Source organism: Typopeltis vanoorti, chromosome 5 (assembly GCF_054136105.1).
Source record: "Typopeltis vanoorti isolate ZY-2024b chromosome 5, IOZ_Tvanoo_1.0, whole genome shotgun sequence".
Taxonomy (NCBI): Eukaryota; Metazoa; Arthropoda; class Arachnida; order Uropygi; family Thelyphonidae; genus Typopeltis; species Typopeltis vanoorti.
Window position 1 is genome coordinate 116,332,059 of NC_143553.1, and position 14,128 is coordinate 116,346,186.

The 14,128-nt window shown below is 36.7% G+C and overlaps 1 protein-coding gene across 3 annotated transcripts in view; it reads left to right on the forward strand.

Annotated features, from left to right (window-relative positions):
• Positions 1-14,128, forward strand: part of LOC150106743 (hemicentin-2-like) — a 487,441-nt gene that overhangs the window by 374,458 nt on the left and 98,855 nt on the right. For all 3 annotated transcript variants that reach the window (XM_090393310.1, XM_090393308.1, XM_090393309.1), the window contains exon 8: positions 8,313-8,663. In XM_090393310.1, coding sequence (XP_090249436.1) covers positions 8,313-8,663 — 351 coding nt within the window. The remainder of the gene's footprint in view (positions 1-8,312; positions 8,664-14,128) is intronic.

Here is a 14,128-nt window from a genome sequence, read left to right on the forward strand (position 1 = left end):
ACAGGTTCAACTCTGCAGTGAGAGATGCCCTCGCAGCACATAGAACTCAACTCCGGGAAGAAAAACTGACCTCCATCTCCACTGACAACCACTCCATATGGAATCTTATCCGAAATATTAAAAACAGAAATAAACCTCTTCCCCCCACCCTCCAAACAGATTCACGTCTCATCCACACTGATGCTGATAAAGTTGAAGCAATAGCAAATCATCTTGAAAAACAATGCAAACATGCATACGACCACCTTGATATTAGTCATATATACAAGATCCACCGTAACGTCAAATATTAGCTCAATTCTGCTCTCACACATTCCACTCAAATTGCACCCACCTCACCTGCTGAAATATATGCTATTATTCAGAAATTCAAGAATAAAAAGGCTCCTCCTGGACCCGATGGTATCGCCAACAAAGTTATAAAACTTCTATCACGTAAAGCTATTGTACATCTAACAAATATAATCAACTCCATCCTTCACTATAAATATTTCCCTTCCTACTGGAAACTGGAGTACATAATACCAATTCATAAACCTGGAAAAGATCCCAGTTTGCCTAAAAAATTACAGACAAATCAGCCTCATCTCTAATCTCGGCAAAATTGCCGAGAAGGTAATTCTTACCAGACTTCAAGATTCAGTACTCCGATTAAATATCCTGCCTGAGGAGAAGTTTGGCTTCCGACAGTTCCATAGCACCACGCAACAAATACACAGATTGGTAGAACACATCATCACAGGTTTTAACTGGCGTCAATGCACTGGGGCTGTTTTCCTTGACATAGCCAGTGCATTTGACAAGGTTTGGCATTATGGTTTGCTATACAAACTAATATTATCTGGCGTACCAATCGGAATCATCCAACTTATAAAGGCATACCTCTACGATAGGCGCATGCAAGTCAGGTTGTGTGGAGTAGTCTCGACACAAAAACACATCTTGGCTGGAGTTCCACAAGGGTCCTTACTAGCACCAGTCCTATTCTCCTTATACTTGTATGATATACCACACAACCCATTATCTTCAATTAAAGCCCTATACGCTGAAGATACAGCGATATTAGCCAGATCTTTAAAGCCCCACCTAGCCATCAAGAAACTGCAAGAAAACCTATGCAAATTGACCAATATTTCTCCAAATGGCGACTCCTAGTGAATCCCTGAAGAGCCTAGCCGTCCTGTTCTCCAGAAGATCACTGCTTTCTAAAGAAGATATTTTCCTTTTCAACACTAAAATTCCGTCGAAAACAGAGATCAAATATCTTGGTGTAATACTAGACAGAAAACTGCCTTCAGTTCATATATCAGCAATCTTTGTGCCAACACATCAAAAGCCATAGCTCAGCTCTACCAGCTAATAAACAGAAACAGTAAGCTGAGCACCAGAATCAAACTTCTCATATACAAACTGATGGTTCGTCCAATACTCACCTACGCTTCACCGGCCTAGAGTCATACTTCAAACGCGAATATTATCAAATTACAACGTATCCAGAACAAATGTCTCAGAATGATCCTGGGCGCCCCATGGTTCATCCGAACTGTCCAGCTGCATCGGGACACAAATCTCCCCTATATTTACACTTTCATGCAGTTTCAATCAAATTCTTCTGAAAAGCAACTGTGCACCCTAACAGACTGATCCAACTGGCTGCTGATTATGACGCAATGGACTATTCTAAGCACAAAAGACCTAAAGCCATTCTAAACCCCAACACTGAGTATTAATCTCCTAGCTCACTCAGGGCGAGCAATTAGCTCATAAACTTTCTCAGCTCACAGCGTTTCTGTTTCCATATACATGTGTGATATCCCGGATAACCCATTGTCATCTATCAAAGCTCTATACGTAGATGATACAGGGATATTAACCAGATATTTGAAGCCGCATCTAGCCATCAAGAAACTACAGGAAAACCTACTGCTAACCGAACAATATTTTGCCAAATGACGACTCAAAGTGAATCCTCAGAAGAGCGCAACCGTGCTATTCTCCAGAAGATCAATGCTTTCTAAAGGAGACATCCTCCTATTTAATACAAAAATCCCAATGCTAACAGATCAAATATCTTGGCATACTTTCTGTCCAGTGGTATGCCAAGATATTTGAGCTGTTAGCATTGGGATTTTTGTATTAAATAGGAGGATGTCTCCTTTAGAAAGCATTGATCTTCCGGAGAATAGCACGGCTACGCTCTTCTTGATATGGGAGCTGACTTTCAGCTCCCATATCAAGACTGTGTAAAGACATCAAAAACCATAGCCCAGCTCTCTCCTCTAATTAACAGGAACAGTAAGCTGAACACCAGAATCAGACTACTTATGTATAAATTGATGGTTCGTCCTATAGTCACCTACGCTTCTCCGGTTTGGAGCCATACCGCTAATATTAATATTCTCAAATTACGACGTGTGCAAAATAAATGTTTACGTATGATTCTAAACGCACCATTGTCGTACGAACTGTGCAACTTCATCGGGACACAAATGTCCCCTATATTTACACTTTCATGCAGACTATAGCAACTAAATTCTTCTCAAAAGCATCTGTGCACCCTAACAAACTAATTCAACTAGCTGCAAATTAAGATGCAACAGATTATTTCAAACACAAAGACCAAAAACCATCTTAAATTTCAATTTTGATGACTAATCTTCAAGCCCACTCAGGGAGAGCAATAGGCTCATAAATTTTTCCCACTCATAGTTACCTCACCAGATCCCGGCCACCACACGGGGGAATATGAAAAGCATTTGCTTTAAGTCAGTAACATTGTTGTTGTTGTAAGTTGCACTCCCCCGTGTGGTGGCCGGGATAAGATTAGCTCCACTGCAGCCCATGCATGTCGTAAGAGGCCACTAAAATGGGTATCCAGGGAGGGTTATGGATGGCAATGCTGTAACCAATGAAGTTTTAACTGAGGCTCGGCTATTGCTGTTACCCTCCTGCCATGATCAGAGCTTATATAGCCCAATAATAATAATAATATCCCATTCATAGATTTTCTCAATCAGATGACGGGATAAAGAGTCGAGGACTCAGTTCCATCTATCGAATTTGTTTCGTTTTTTTTTTAAGTTGCACGGATGGCAATGCTGTAGCCAATAAAGTTTTAACTGAGGCTCGGCTATTGCCGTTACCTCGCCACGACCAGCGGTAATAGCTCAATAACACCCCATACATACATTTTCTTCTACAGATAACGGGGAATAAGAAAAGCATTCTTGCTTTACCCATCTATAGAAGCCCAAAACAAGTTGCACGGGTTTAGTTCAGGCGATTCCAGAGGGCAATGGTTGGCGATGTTGTAGCCAATGAAGTTTTAACTGAGGCTCGGCTATTTCTGTTACCCCACCAAGACCAGAGCTTATAGCTCAATAACACATCCATCCATTTTCTTCTGTTGATAACGGGGAATATGAAAAGAATTCTTGTTTCACCCATCTAGCCAAAAAAAAAAAAAAAAAAAACATTGCACGACAAAAATATTAGTAAGTAAAAGTTGTATTTAAAAATGAGCCAGGCATTTCATAATTTGTTGTTTAATTACTTCCCTTGGCTTTCAGTAATGAATAAGTAGTTTTCTTTTTTTTAAATACGCTTCTCCATTTCTGCAATCGATCATAGCGCCCTCCTAAGGCGACCACGACAACCAATACACGTTAATAAACTATGATCAATACACAAGACTATTATAATAACGTATGAAAACATAATTCTTTCAAATGCTTCGTTAATTTGGACTTCACGTAAAGTATTTATTGTTATGTGAAAACTGATTCAGTTTCTTTAGAAATTCAAATCAACTTATAATCGAACATAGTTCTAAATTTATATTTCCATTCTAAACACTTTAGAAATATTTCGAAAATACTGGAAAACAGGAAATGAATAAATGATTACCGTAAATATACTGCTTGTAACGTAATTAAATAAATGAACTCATGAAATTGAAAGCATTACTATCCTCAACTGTCGATGCTAAAATTAATTTCGTATTCCTCCTAAATCTTACAGAAACCATTAGCCAATGGGCGTGTATCAATTAGCAGAGTACTTGCAAACCATTAACTTAGATTTTGTCGGAAGATAAATAAATGGCTATCAATAAAATAGCACAAAACTGCAATCAGAACTTCAAAGTAAACCTTTTAACTCTTACTTTTGTTGCAAGTATTCGCTATCTTGCAGTAAATGCCATAGAAAAGCTTCAAAAAGGAACCTCTAAACACTTGAGAAGACACATAAATCTTTCATTGGCGTCGGCATCTGGTGTTTAACTGATCACATTACTAGGTATATTTGAGAATCGGCCATTCCCATGGTAAATATTCAGACTCTTTCACATTATTCTCATTTCTTTGATAAGAATCATTAAAAATTCCATCTTGAATACGGAAATTAAATATCCTTTTAACCCCACAGGACTTTCGCGCTATCTTAAGAATTTTTCCAAATGCCTTCTCTCTCTCTCTCTCTCTCTCTCTCTTTGCTATCGATGCAGATAAGTTTGATTCATATGCAAATTCCATTATATCTCAAATCTGCTTAAGACCCACTGATTAAATCATTAAGACGACTTGAATTATAAAGATTATGCCGGACTTTCTACTTCCGGGAAAGCAGTCAGCTCTACATTGGCAAGGGAATGAATCTTCTGCCAGAGCAAGTTGAGCACAGCTCTGTATTCTTTATTTCTTTTCCTTCTTTCTTTCTTTCTTTTTTTTTTTTTTTTTTTCAAAGTCGCTTGTCTCCAAGACAGAAATGGTATTTCTTTTCTTAATTACTTCTCCAACATTTTATATTTAACTGCGCATCAGGAGAGGATTAATGTGTGTTCCCCCACCCATCTACCCACCCTAAATTCTTTTTTGTCATACTGTATTGGTAATTTGGTTAGTGGCTCCCTCTGGTGCATTTATATGTTCAATCTCAACTTTTTTTTATTTTTTATTCTATCTCTTTCTCGCTCTCCTTCTTTTGTGACGATTGGAAAAAGATTATGCAAATTGGTCAGAAGTTTTGTAAAATTCTCTCACACTAATCAGTAACAACTCGGATATTCCTTTATATAATTGATTAAAACAAGAATTTATAAGAAAGACATGAAACGCATTATTTTGGAGAAACAATTATCTTACCTAGACTGAATTCTATTGGAAAATATCGATCAATTAATGGTAAATATTATCTCTCATATTTTAAGATTAAGAAAAAAATTCAAACGATATTCACAAAAAAGAATGTCATAAATTTTCCATAATCCTTTTTTTAACGATTAACATTTCTGAGCAAAATGCTTTTCATACTCCCCGCTATCTGATAGGGAAACTGTGAGTGGAAATATTTATGAGCCAATTGCTTTCCCTGAGCGGGATTGGAGATTAAGCATCAGAATTGGAGTTAAGATGGCTTTTGGTCTTTTATGTTTGAAGTAATCCGTTGCTTCGTAATTTGCAATCCTTTTTTTTTTTTTTTTGGCTAAATGGCCGAAGCAAGAATGCCTTTCATATTCCCCGTTATCTGAGTTTTTATATTCCCCGTTATTGAGCTCTGATCATGGCAGGAGGGTAACAGCAATAGCCGAGCCTCAATTAGAACTTCATTGACAACAGAATTGCATTCCATTACCCTCCCTAGGTACCCATTTTAGTCGCCTCGTACGATATGCATGGGCTGCAGTGGGATTATTAAGACGATCTCCCTACGAGTAGCCGAAAGACCATTCAACTCAGCGTTGGTTCCATTCAGTGACTGGTTTCCGACCACTGAGCAGAACCGCTCATATTCCCGAGAAAAGCATCCACCGACAAGGCCCCTCACGGGTCACGCCGAAGAATATCCTCCCCAGAGATTCAAAATGCTCTCTCAATGCCTAAGAGATTTCGGAAGATGCAGGGGTTGCGCTGACGCCATTCTTAGCCCTGCCACCACACAGGGAGCAATCCTTTTTTAGTCCTTATAAGGACTGGCTTAAAGGGGCGAAGCAAGAATGCTTTTCATATTCCCCGTTATCTGTAGAGGACAGTGTAAGGAGAAGGTGTTATTGAGCTGTATAAAGCTCTGATCATCATGGCAAGAGAGTAACAGCAATAGCAGAGCCTCAGTTAGAACTTCATTGGCTACAGCATTGCCATCCATTACCCTCCAAGGGTACCAATTTTAGTCGCCTCGTACGACATGCATTAGCTACATTGGTGCTATTCTTATCCCAGCAACCACACGGGGAAATCCTTTTTTCAAAAGAACCTTAATATTTTTATGATTGATAGGTAAGAAACAAAATGGTGTTCGAGTCTTCTTTTTTCCTCTCTTTCCAATGGAAGTAAGTTATGTAAAGAGAGGAGAAAGTAGTAATTCTGGTCTATTAGTATTACTAGAGTTGTTGATATATTTTTAAAGATTTTTAAATACAAGCCAGCATATTGACAATAAACAATAATTCATGCAAAAATTTTTCTCTAATTTGCTTTATCAAAATAATGACATCACGCTTCTGTACCGCTAAATGTTGCTATGGTAACTTACCTTGCTGTGCGCCACCTAGCGATGTAATCTCAAATTGACTAACGACAAACTCTGGATACACTTTGATTAGCTCTTGCCAACCACGCAAAAAAAAAAAAAAAAGTACAGAAAGCGTCTTATAATGTTTCTGTCTTTTAAATTATCTAAGAATTTACTCAAAGAAAGTTTTGATGCATAACCTATAGAGGCTATTTTATATTCTTATTTGACTACCCTCTAATTATAAACTGCTATAAAATAAATGAACTATAGCCAGTTCGTTCTAAATTCACGTCAAAGAAATCTGTTATGTAAACTAATACTTTAAATTAAGTACATGAAAAATGACCGACATTGACAACAATAAAATTACAAGAAATAACGCAACGAGTTCCAAATTGACTTCTACCAGGTGAAGTTGATTAACGTCGAAAACAAATATCGCGTCCTAAATGAAAATACGCAAAATTCTCGATAGCTTCGAAGTCGACTATCATTTTTGCAATCAATGTTTTTTTTTTTTTTTTTCAATTCAGAATAATTGTCTGTTTAAGGAATATTTATTAAAGTCGACATTTCTTAGAAAGCAGAGATCTAGAATTTTTGGAAAAAATTATTTGGAGTGCTTATGATTTATGTCTTGAATTTTCTCATATTTAATGCAAATTAATGACATTTTTAGTTTTTTTTAGTAATATTTAAGTTGAGGAGAAAGTTGGTAACAATAAAAGATTTTTTCAAGTATTTTAATATACACTGACGAAGCAAAATATTATGACCACCCCTGCAACCAGAATGCATGACTGAGTGGACACAGCTGTGGTTGCGGTATCCTGGTATTGAGCTTGTTCTCGTGGACTTCACTGAACTCATCGTCATCTGTAATTATTACTTGAGGATTGTTTAGGATCGAGCAATATCTGGATGGAAGTATCCTGGTGGCCCAATGGGTCTAGACTCTTCCAGCAAGACAATGCCATGTACAACAAGATTCGCATTGTGCAAGCATCGTTCAAAGAGCATATCCAAGCATTCATTGTCATTCCTTTGGCCGATTAATTCTCCTGATTTGCATCCCATCGAGTATTTGTGATTATGTGCAATGCAACATTTGCTGATCAATGCCAATGCCTCACTAGGTTGCCCACCTCCGGGACGTTCTTCTATCTGGTTGGTCCAGAATACCTCAGAAAACTTTCCGTGGACTAGTGGAGTCAACTCAAGAACCGTTTATCTCAGCCAAAAGGGTAGATTTTCAGCTGTCTTCAATTTTTGTACAACATAATTTTAGCATTTCAATGTATATTCACAGACAGCACATAGGATGATACTTTCTCCTCAGATATATCCTCAAGAATCCCCACCTCCCCCCCCCCCAAATATCTTATTGGAGCATAGTGTCTATTCTTATATTATTAAGAACATTTTTAATATTGTTAGACTAGGTGCTATAATATCGGTACATTGTTCCTATTATATATGTCACAGTATTATTTATGATGTGTATTATTTATAATATAGCACAGTAAGGGGTGCTTCAGTGTTTATTCAGCAGTCAACTAAGGTGCTGCAGAACTCTAGACTTGAATTATCACATTTTTGAAAGAATTTTCACGGTCAACGTAGATTGTTAATTTTAAAGAGTAGTTTTACACTAGCGTATTGTTAACGCTTTAATTACCGTACATAGAAACATTCGAAGCACCCCTACCGCTAAATCTCACAACACTAGTAACTCAATGATGCTAATTATCTTGTGCAAATCCTAATGGACTAAGGTACACTTTGGTATCTTCCTCTAGCGCCTCGGATGTTCATCAATGATCTACCGGACCAGCATGGCGCCGCTTGGGATGCTCCATTTATCAGTGTCAACTGCACCGTGGAGTGCGATCCTCTGTGTGACATTGAGTGGCTGAAGGATGGCGAAAGTATCATGGACTCCGACCTGTACATTATCCGTCCCATAACATATCCGGAAGATGTGGTCAACAACAGGTTCATTTCCGTTTCCAGCGTACTGCGATGGAACATGACCGCTTGGCCTGGAAGACGCTTGGATCGCGAAAGAGACAATGCGAACTACACGTGCGTCAGTTCAGACAATGAAACGGGGGAAGGAATTGCTAGTAGCATGTTCTTTCGGGTCCAATGTAAGTGTGGCAATCTCTGTTTCATTTGAGGCGGAAGTCGATAGTTTAGTAGTTTAGCGAAGTTAACAAAGACATTAAAGTGCTCATTCGCAGATAGCATTGTGTGAGTGAGTGAGTAGCCATGGCATGTCGCTCTTCTTTCGCTTCTCTCTCAGAGAGAGCGTCTAATTACTCTGTAGATTGTAATTATACCCTGCATTATGCTCTAGATAATGTGTGTGTGTGTGTGTGCTATCTCTTTCACTCACTTCCCCCCCTCTCTCTCTCTCTGCTATCTCTTTCATTCACCTTTCCTTCCCCTCTCTCTCTCTCTCTCTCTCTCTCTCTCTCTCTCTCTCTCTTTCTGTCTCACTTACTTCTTTTTTTTTAACTCCACTGTCTAACTACCTGTTTATTTCTCATATTCCTAATTATGATTGTTTACCTGCTTTATTCGACCATTATCTCTCTCTCTACCTCTTTCTGTTTTCGTATACAGCACTCAGCTTTCCTAAATCCCTTTCTATGTCTCTCACCTGTTTCCACTATTCTCATTCTCTAATTGCATTTCTCGCAATTTCATTAGTTATTTATAAGTCATTCATTATACAATGCTCTAATATTCATGTTATTATTGAAATACCGTATATGCTGGCGTACAAGACTCTAAAAAGTTTAAAATTTCTTTCAAGCTGTATATATTTTGATATACTTGCCGTATTACACAACCACAAATTTTACACTTGCCGGTAACGACTTCTAATACATTGCTTTTAGTTGAATATAAGTAAAAGCACTGTGCAAATATAAAACAATCACGTAATACATCACGTTTGTTTATAAATATTTATAAACAAACTATATTAATACGTTAACATGCTAATTCCAGTTTCAGAGTAACTAGAATTAGCACGTTAACATGCTAATTCCAGTTACTCTGAACAATTTACAATATGCTTATTAGTATTTATTTATTATTAGTAATTACTTAATTAGTAAAAAGTTAATAAAATGGTCCTCACTTGGTGCATCATATATACATTAAAAACCTTCACCATGAATCTGAAAATAGCTTCAACTTCGGATTTTTCCCCAGGGGTATACGATGACCCCTTGTTTCATCCATTTTTTGTAACTTAAATTATTGTGTTATACGCTGACATATGCGGTAATTGTTAAACAAAAGTATTAACTTTCAGAAGAGCTTCCACCTAGTTTCAATACAGAAGGAAGGTGGAAGTTCTTAGATGATTTCATGACTTTCCAAGCCATCTTTAAAGATCTCTAATTTTAGTTCAGTTTTGGGGACACGATACTCCAAAATAAAATATAATAAAATCGAGTATTTCAATCCGTCTTTAGCGCAGCCATTTGCGACAATCTCCTATCATCGGAAAGACCTGGGTTTCAATTCCCTTCGTAGTACGACAAAAAGTTTTATAAGGACTTTTGCAACTAAAACTGAGTTAGTCAGTCCCATCCGGAGGTAGAAAGATTCTCTTTCTGGAAACGCATAGCTGGGTAATCCTATAAATGGGAGGATTAACCTATGGATCCTTCTTGAGTTATTTCATTTAATTTCTAAAATTTTAAGAACCGAAATACTTCTTTCGTGTCAAGGAATATAATTATTATACACGTGCTCACGATGTCTAGAAGAAGCAAATAAGGCCTTACTAGCCAAGTCTTTACTATCTTTCCGCACTCTTTTTTTTTTTTTTACTTTTCTTTCTTTTATTTCCAATATGAATACAAAATTGAAAATATCTAGCTCCTCCCAAATGTTAGTGTTGACAAAGTGCAATAATATTGAACATATTTTAATATTTCCCCACTTTTCCTCATTTATCTACCTGATTTCACTTAATTGAGTATAAAAAAAATGTATAATAGTTGTCCCCACGAGAAACAGATGGCGCTGATGCAGTTCTCACAGAAGAGAATTTCTTTCTTTTTTTTTTTGTATGTTAGATAAATAATACATTTAATGCGTTTAAAATTTAATATAATCTGTGCATTAGTTTTAAAAATGATCACAGCAAACAGAACGCAGTATTAGAGAAATTAAAATTTCTCTAATACTGCGATCTAATCTTATAAGAGCATTATAAGCTATTATTCGATAAAGGCTAACCAGTTTTAATGTATAATGTGCAGATATAAACTGCTGTAATATTTGTAGGGTTGAAAAAGTTGTACTGTCTCTAAATGGCGTCTGGACATTTTTTTCTCCGATATATCTTAAAAGCAAAAGACAGGCAGATATTTACTGCTTCTCTCCTTCCTTGTGTTGCGTTCAAAACTCACCACTGCGTCACAACTAATTTCGCTGTAGTTAAGTTTTGGATTCCATTAGTAGCACATTTTTGAGCATGCGCAGATCGGTTTAAGTAAAGTAATCGATAATTGGATACCTTGAATAAATAAATTTGCTTTCAACTGATTCTTTGATGTTGCTTTAATTTTTTAAGAATAAAAATATAATATATATGTTAACAAACTATCAGTTACTGCCGAAATAGTTATGTAGTGATTTGCTTTTGAAGTCACGAAACTTTAAAAGCAAATTATGTGTAATTATCCTCCTTAATACATTAAATGATTCCCTGAAAATTCAATAACAAAGAATACCAGACAAACAAAATTTATCCAGTATTCATTCTCTGGAATTGCAATAACTTTCTAATTTAATCTGACTAAATGTTGATTAATAGCATTTTGTTTTAAGTAATCTTTCTCCCCTATATTTGCTTGCTTTCGCGTGCATCCTAAAGCGGTAGAAACACTTACCTCGGTCTTTCTATTTACATTCGCCTGTGAGCTGTGTTTTGAAAAATTATCGGCTTGCCTTATCGCGAAATAAGCTGAGCACTACCATAATAAGTAGTGCAACCCCGAGGCAACCTGTGACAAACGTGGACCAAGCTTTATATCTTATCATAATGTCGCAAGTCGGTTTTTCTTAGCACAAGCATTAGTTTGCCTACTCGGTGAAAAATGGATAGTTTATCATGATTCTAAATACGAGGGATGCAAAAGTAATGCCTCCGTTGTGGTAGCTTCCCATCCATAGATTGTGGTGAAATAATAATAATAATATTAATAGCGTAATTTTCATTTTCATGAAATTTTTCTTAACTCTCTCTCTCTTTCTCAATAGAACAAAATGAAAGATAGTGCAAAGCAGAGCTGTGTCTTCAATTTAGGAAATAATTAATAGTTTGATGGATCGTGTGTCGCCTGGCATCGGACTTGTACTTATTCCTTATACATCTCAGCTGCAAACTGGCAATATGTAAAGCGTAGACTGTATCCTTATACTATTAGTGCCCAGTTGGGAAAGAATTACACTTCAAACAGTTGTTATCGTGTGATGGTATATCATTAGCTTATCCTTTTGTTAATCTTGGATGGAAATATGAGCATATCGCTTCAAACCAAAAAACTGAAAAGAAGCTATCATCACTAAAGTGCGCTTGAAAAGTGTCGTAGGAAAATCTCGACAGTTCAATATGGAAGCGCTCATCCAAGAGTTAAAAGAGTGTACAAGGATTCTGAGGAGCTCAGAAACTAAGATAGCTGTACATTCTCGGCTTCTACTAAAGTGTACAGAGTCTAAACATCAACCGTGACAATTAACAACAGGTTTCATTGGTGTTAAGAATATCGTGATTGATCTTAAGATCATTAGAGGTCTGTAATACGGAACAGCAGCAGCAAAGAAACACCCAAAAAGTTTCGTCCGATGGGGATGCCTGGAGAAGGTCATATCCACGACATCCCAAACTTTCGTAAACACCGTTTGCGAAATTCATTTCGTATTAAAACCAGCAGTCTATTTGTTGGAGAACGTCTCTGAAATGAAGCCTATTGGCTCTTTATTTTAAATTATTTATGGGTGTTCCTTTTTGACAACTCGTATAGCAGAGTATATAAGTTCTTTTCGCTATACCCTTGGTATTATATTTGGTCTAGCTACTCACTGATGAGATCTCAATAAAGATCGAAACCGGTATGGATAGTGACCTCCCACCATAATGTATAACATCATACATCTCGTAGGAGATGGGTTTTACATTATGGAAAATACCAAGAATAGCGATCAGAACTTTCTCCACCTTTGCTACGAGTTGCCCTAGTTTGTACTACGTACTTGGACTACGTGTTTTAGTTCTAGTAGTCGCCGATACTTTTATAGTTACTATATTGGCATGAAACTCCTTGATTCCGATCTTTGAATTTCTTATTCGGTTTTGAAACAATGTGGGATTTAATATCCCCTTAATTTAAATAATAAACTCTATCCATTAGCATAACCAGGCTAGTGAAGGGTCGAATGTGAGATCAGAGAAAATAGTGGATTTGTATTGAATATATTTCTATGAAATATAGTGCTGGATCAATACTTATTTCAACATATATGAAACAAGTATTTCATTTGACTTACTTCACAAATGAAATCAACTTCTTTTTTCCTCTCTGTTACATACACATATTAATATTATCATATGTTTTCTGAGCATAACCTTTCCTCTCTTTCTCATCATTTCAGAAGAGATCGAACATCATCGATCGTCTCATAAAAGTAAATTTATATCCTCTAACAGACTTTTAGACAAAGTTTTCGTGCAATGGATGGCAATGCTGAGGTTCAGTAAGAAAGACTTTTTCAAAGAAGTAATAGAGATGATATAAAAACAGCTGTCCTAGATTCAATTTTTGTGAATTTCAAGCATTTTAGCTGAGAAAAAAGCATGTCAGAGAGCCTGCGAAAGGACTTGATAGCCTCATCATGCATTTCTAGCAAGGGAACGTTACGAACTATGACAAATTCGCTTTTTTCTTTTCTTCTTCCTTTCTGACGTCTTGATAAGTGCCGAAATTCGTGGATTTGTCAGCCCTTCGCGAAAGAATATTTATATTCCATTGGGTGTCACAATCACTTGCCTAATCTTTGCACCGCCAAGAAAAGATTCGTAACGTTTCGCTGTTTAAGTTATGTAAATGTATATTCATCCGTGTATCTATATATAACCGCCACAGGAACCGTTACGACCACATACACCGAGTATGAAATGGACACATTTATCAATGGGTGGAACACTCCACTATTTCTGGCTTGGCTCGAAGCCAACTTTGCACTAAAGTACCAAATTAACAGTCAGTGAATTGAATTTTGGAGAATTTTTTTTTTCCTGCATAAACGTTATCTTTAAACTCGTGAGTGACAAATACATTTCCACTCGATCGTTGGCATTTTATTCTTTGTCTTTAGATCTTTAGTTTATTATATTTAAAAACTCTCTCTTTCTTTCTCTCTCTCTGTCTGTCTATCTCCTCATCTTTAGAATATCGAAAAAATGTTATCATATTTTACAATGTCTGCCTTCAGCTGCTACGGGCCCACTATATCTACTTACTCTCTATTCTGTTTATTTGTTTATGCTATTTATTTCTCTCTCTCTCTCTCTCTCTCTGCATATATG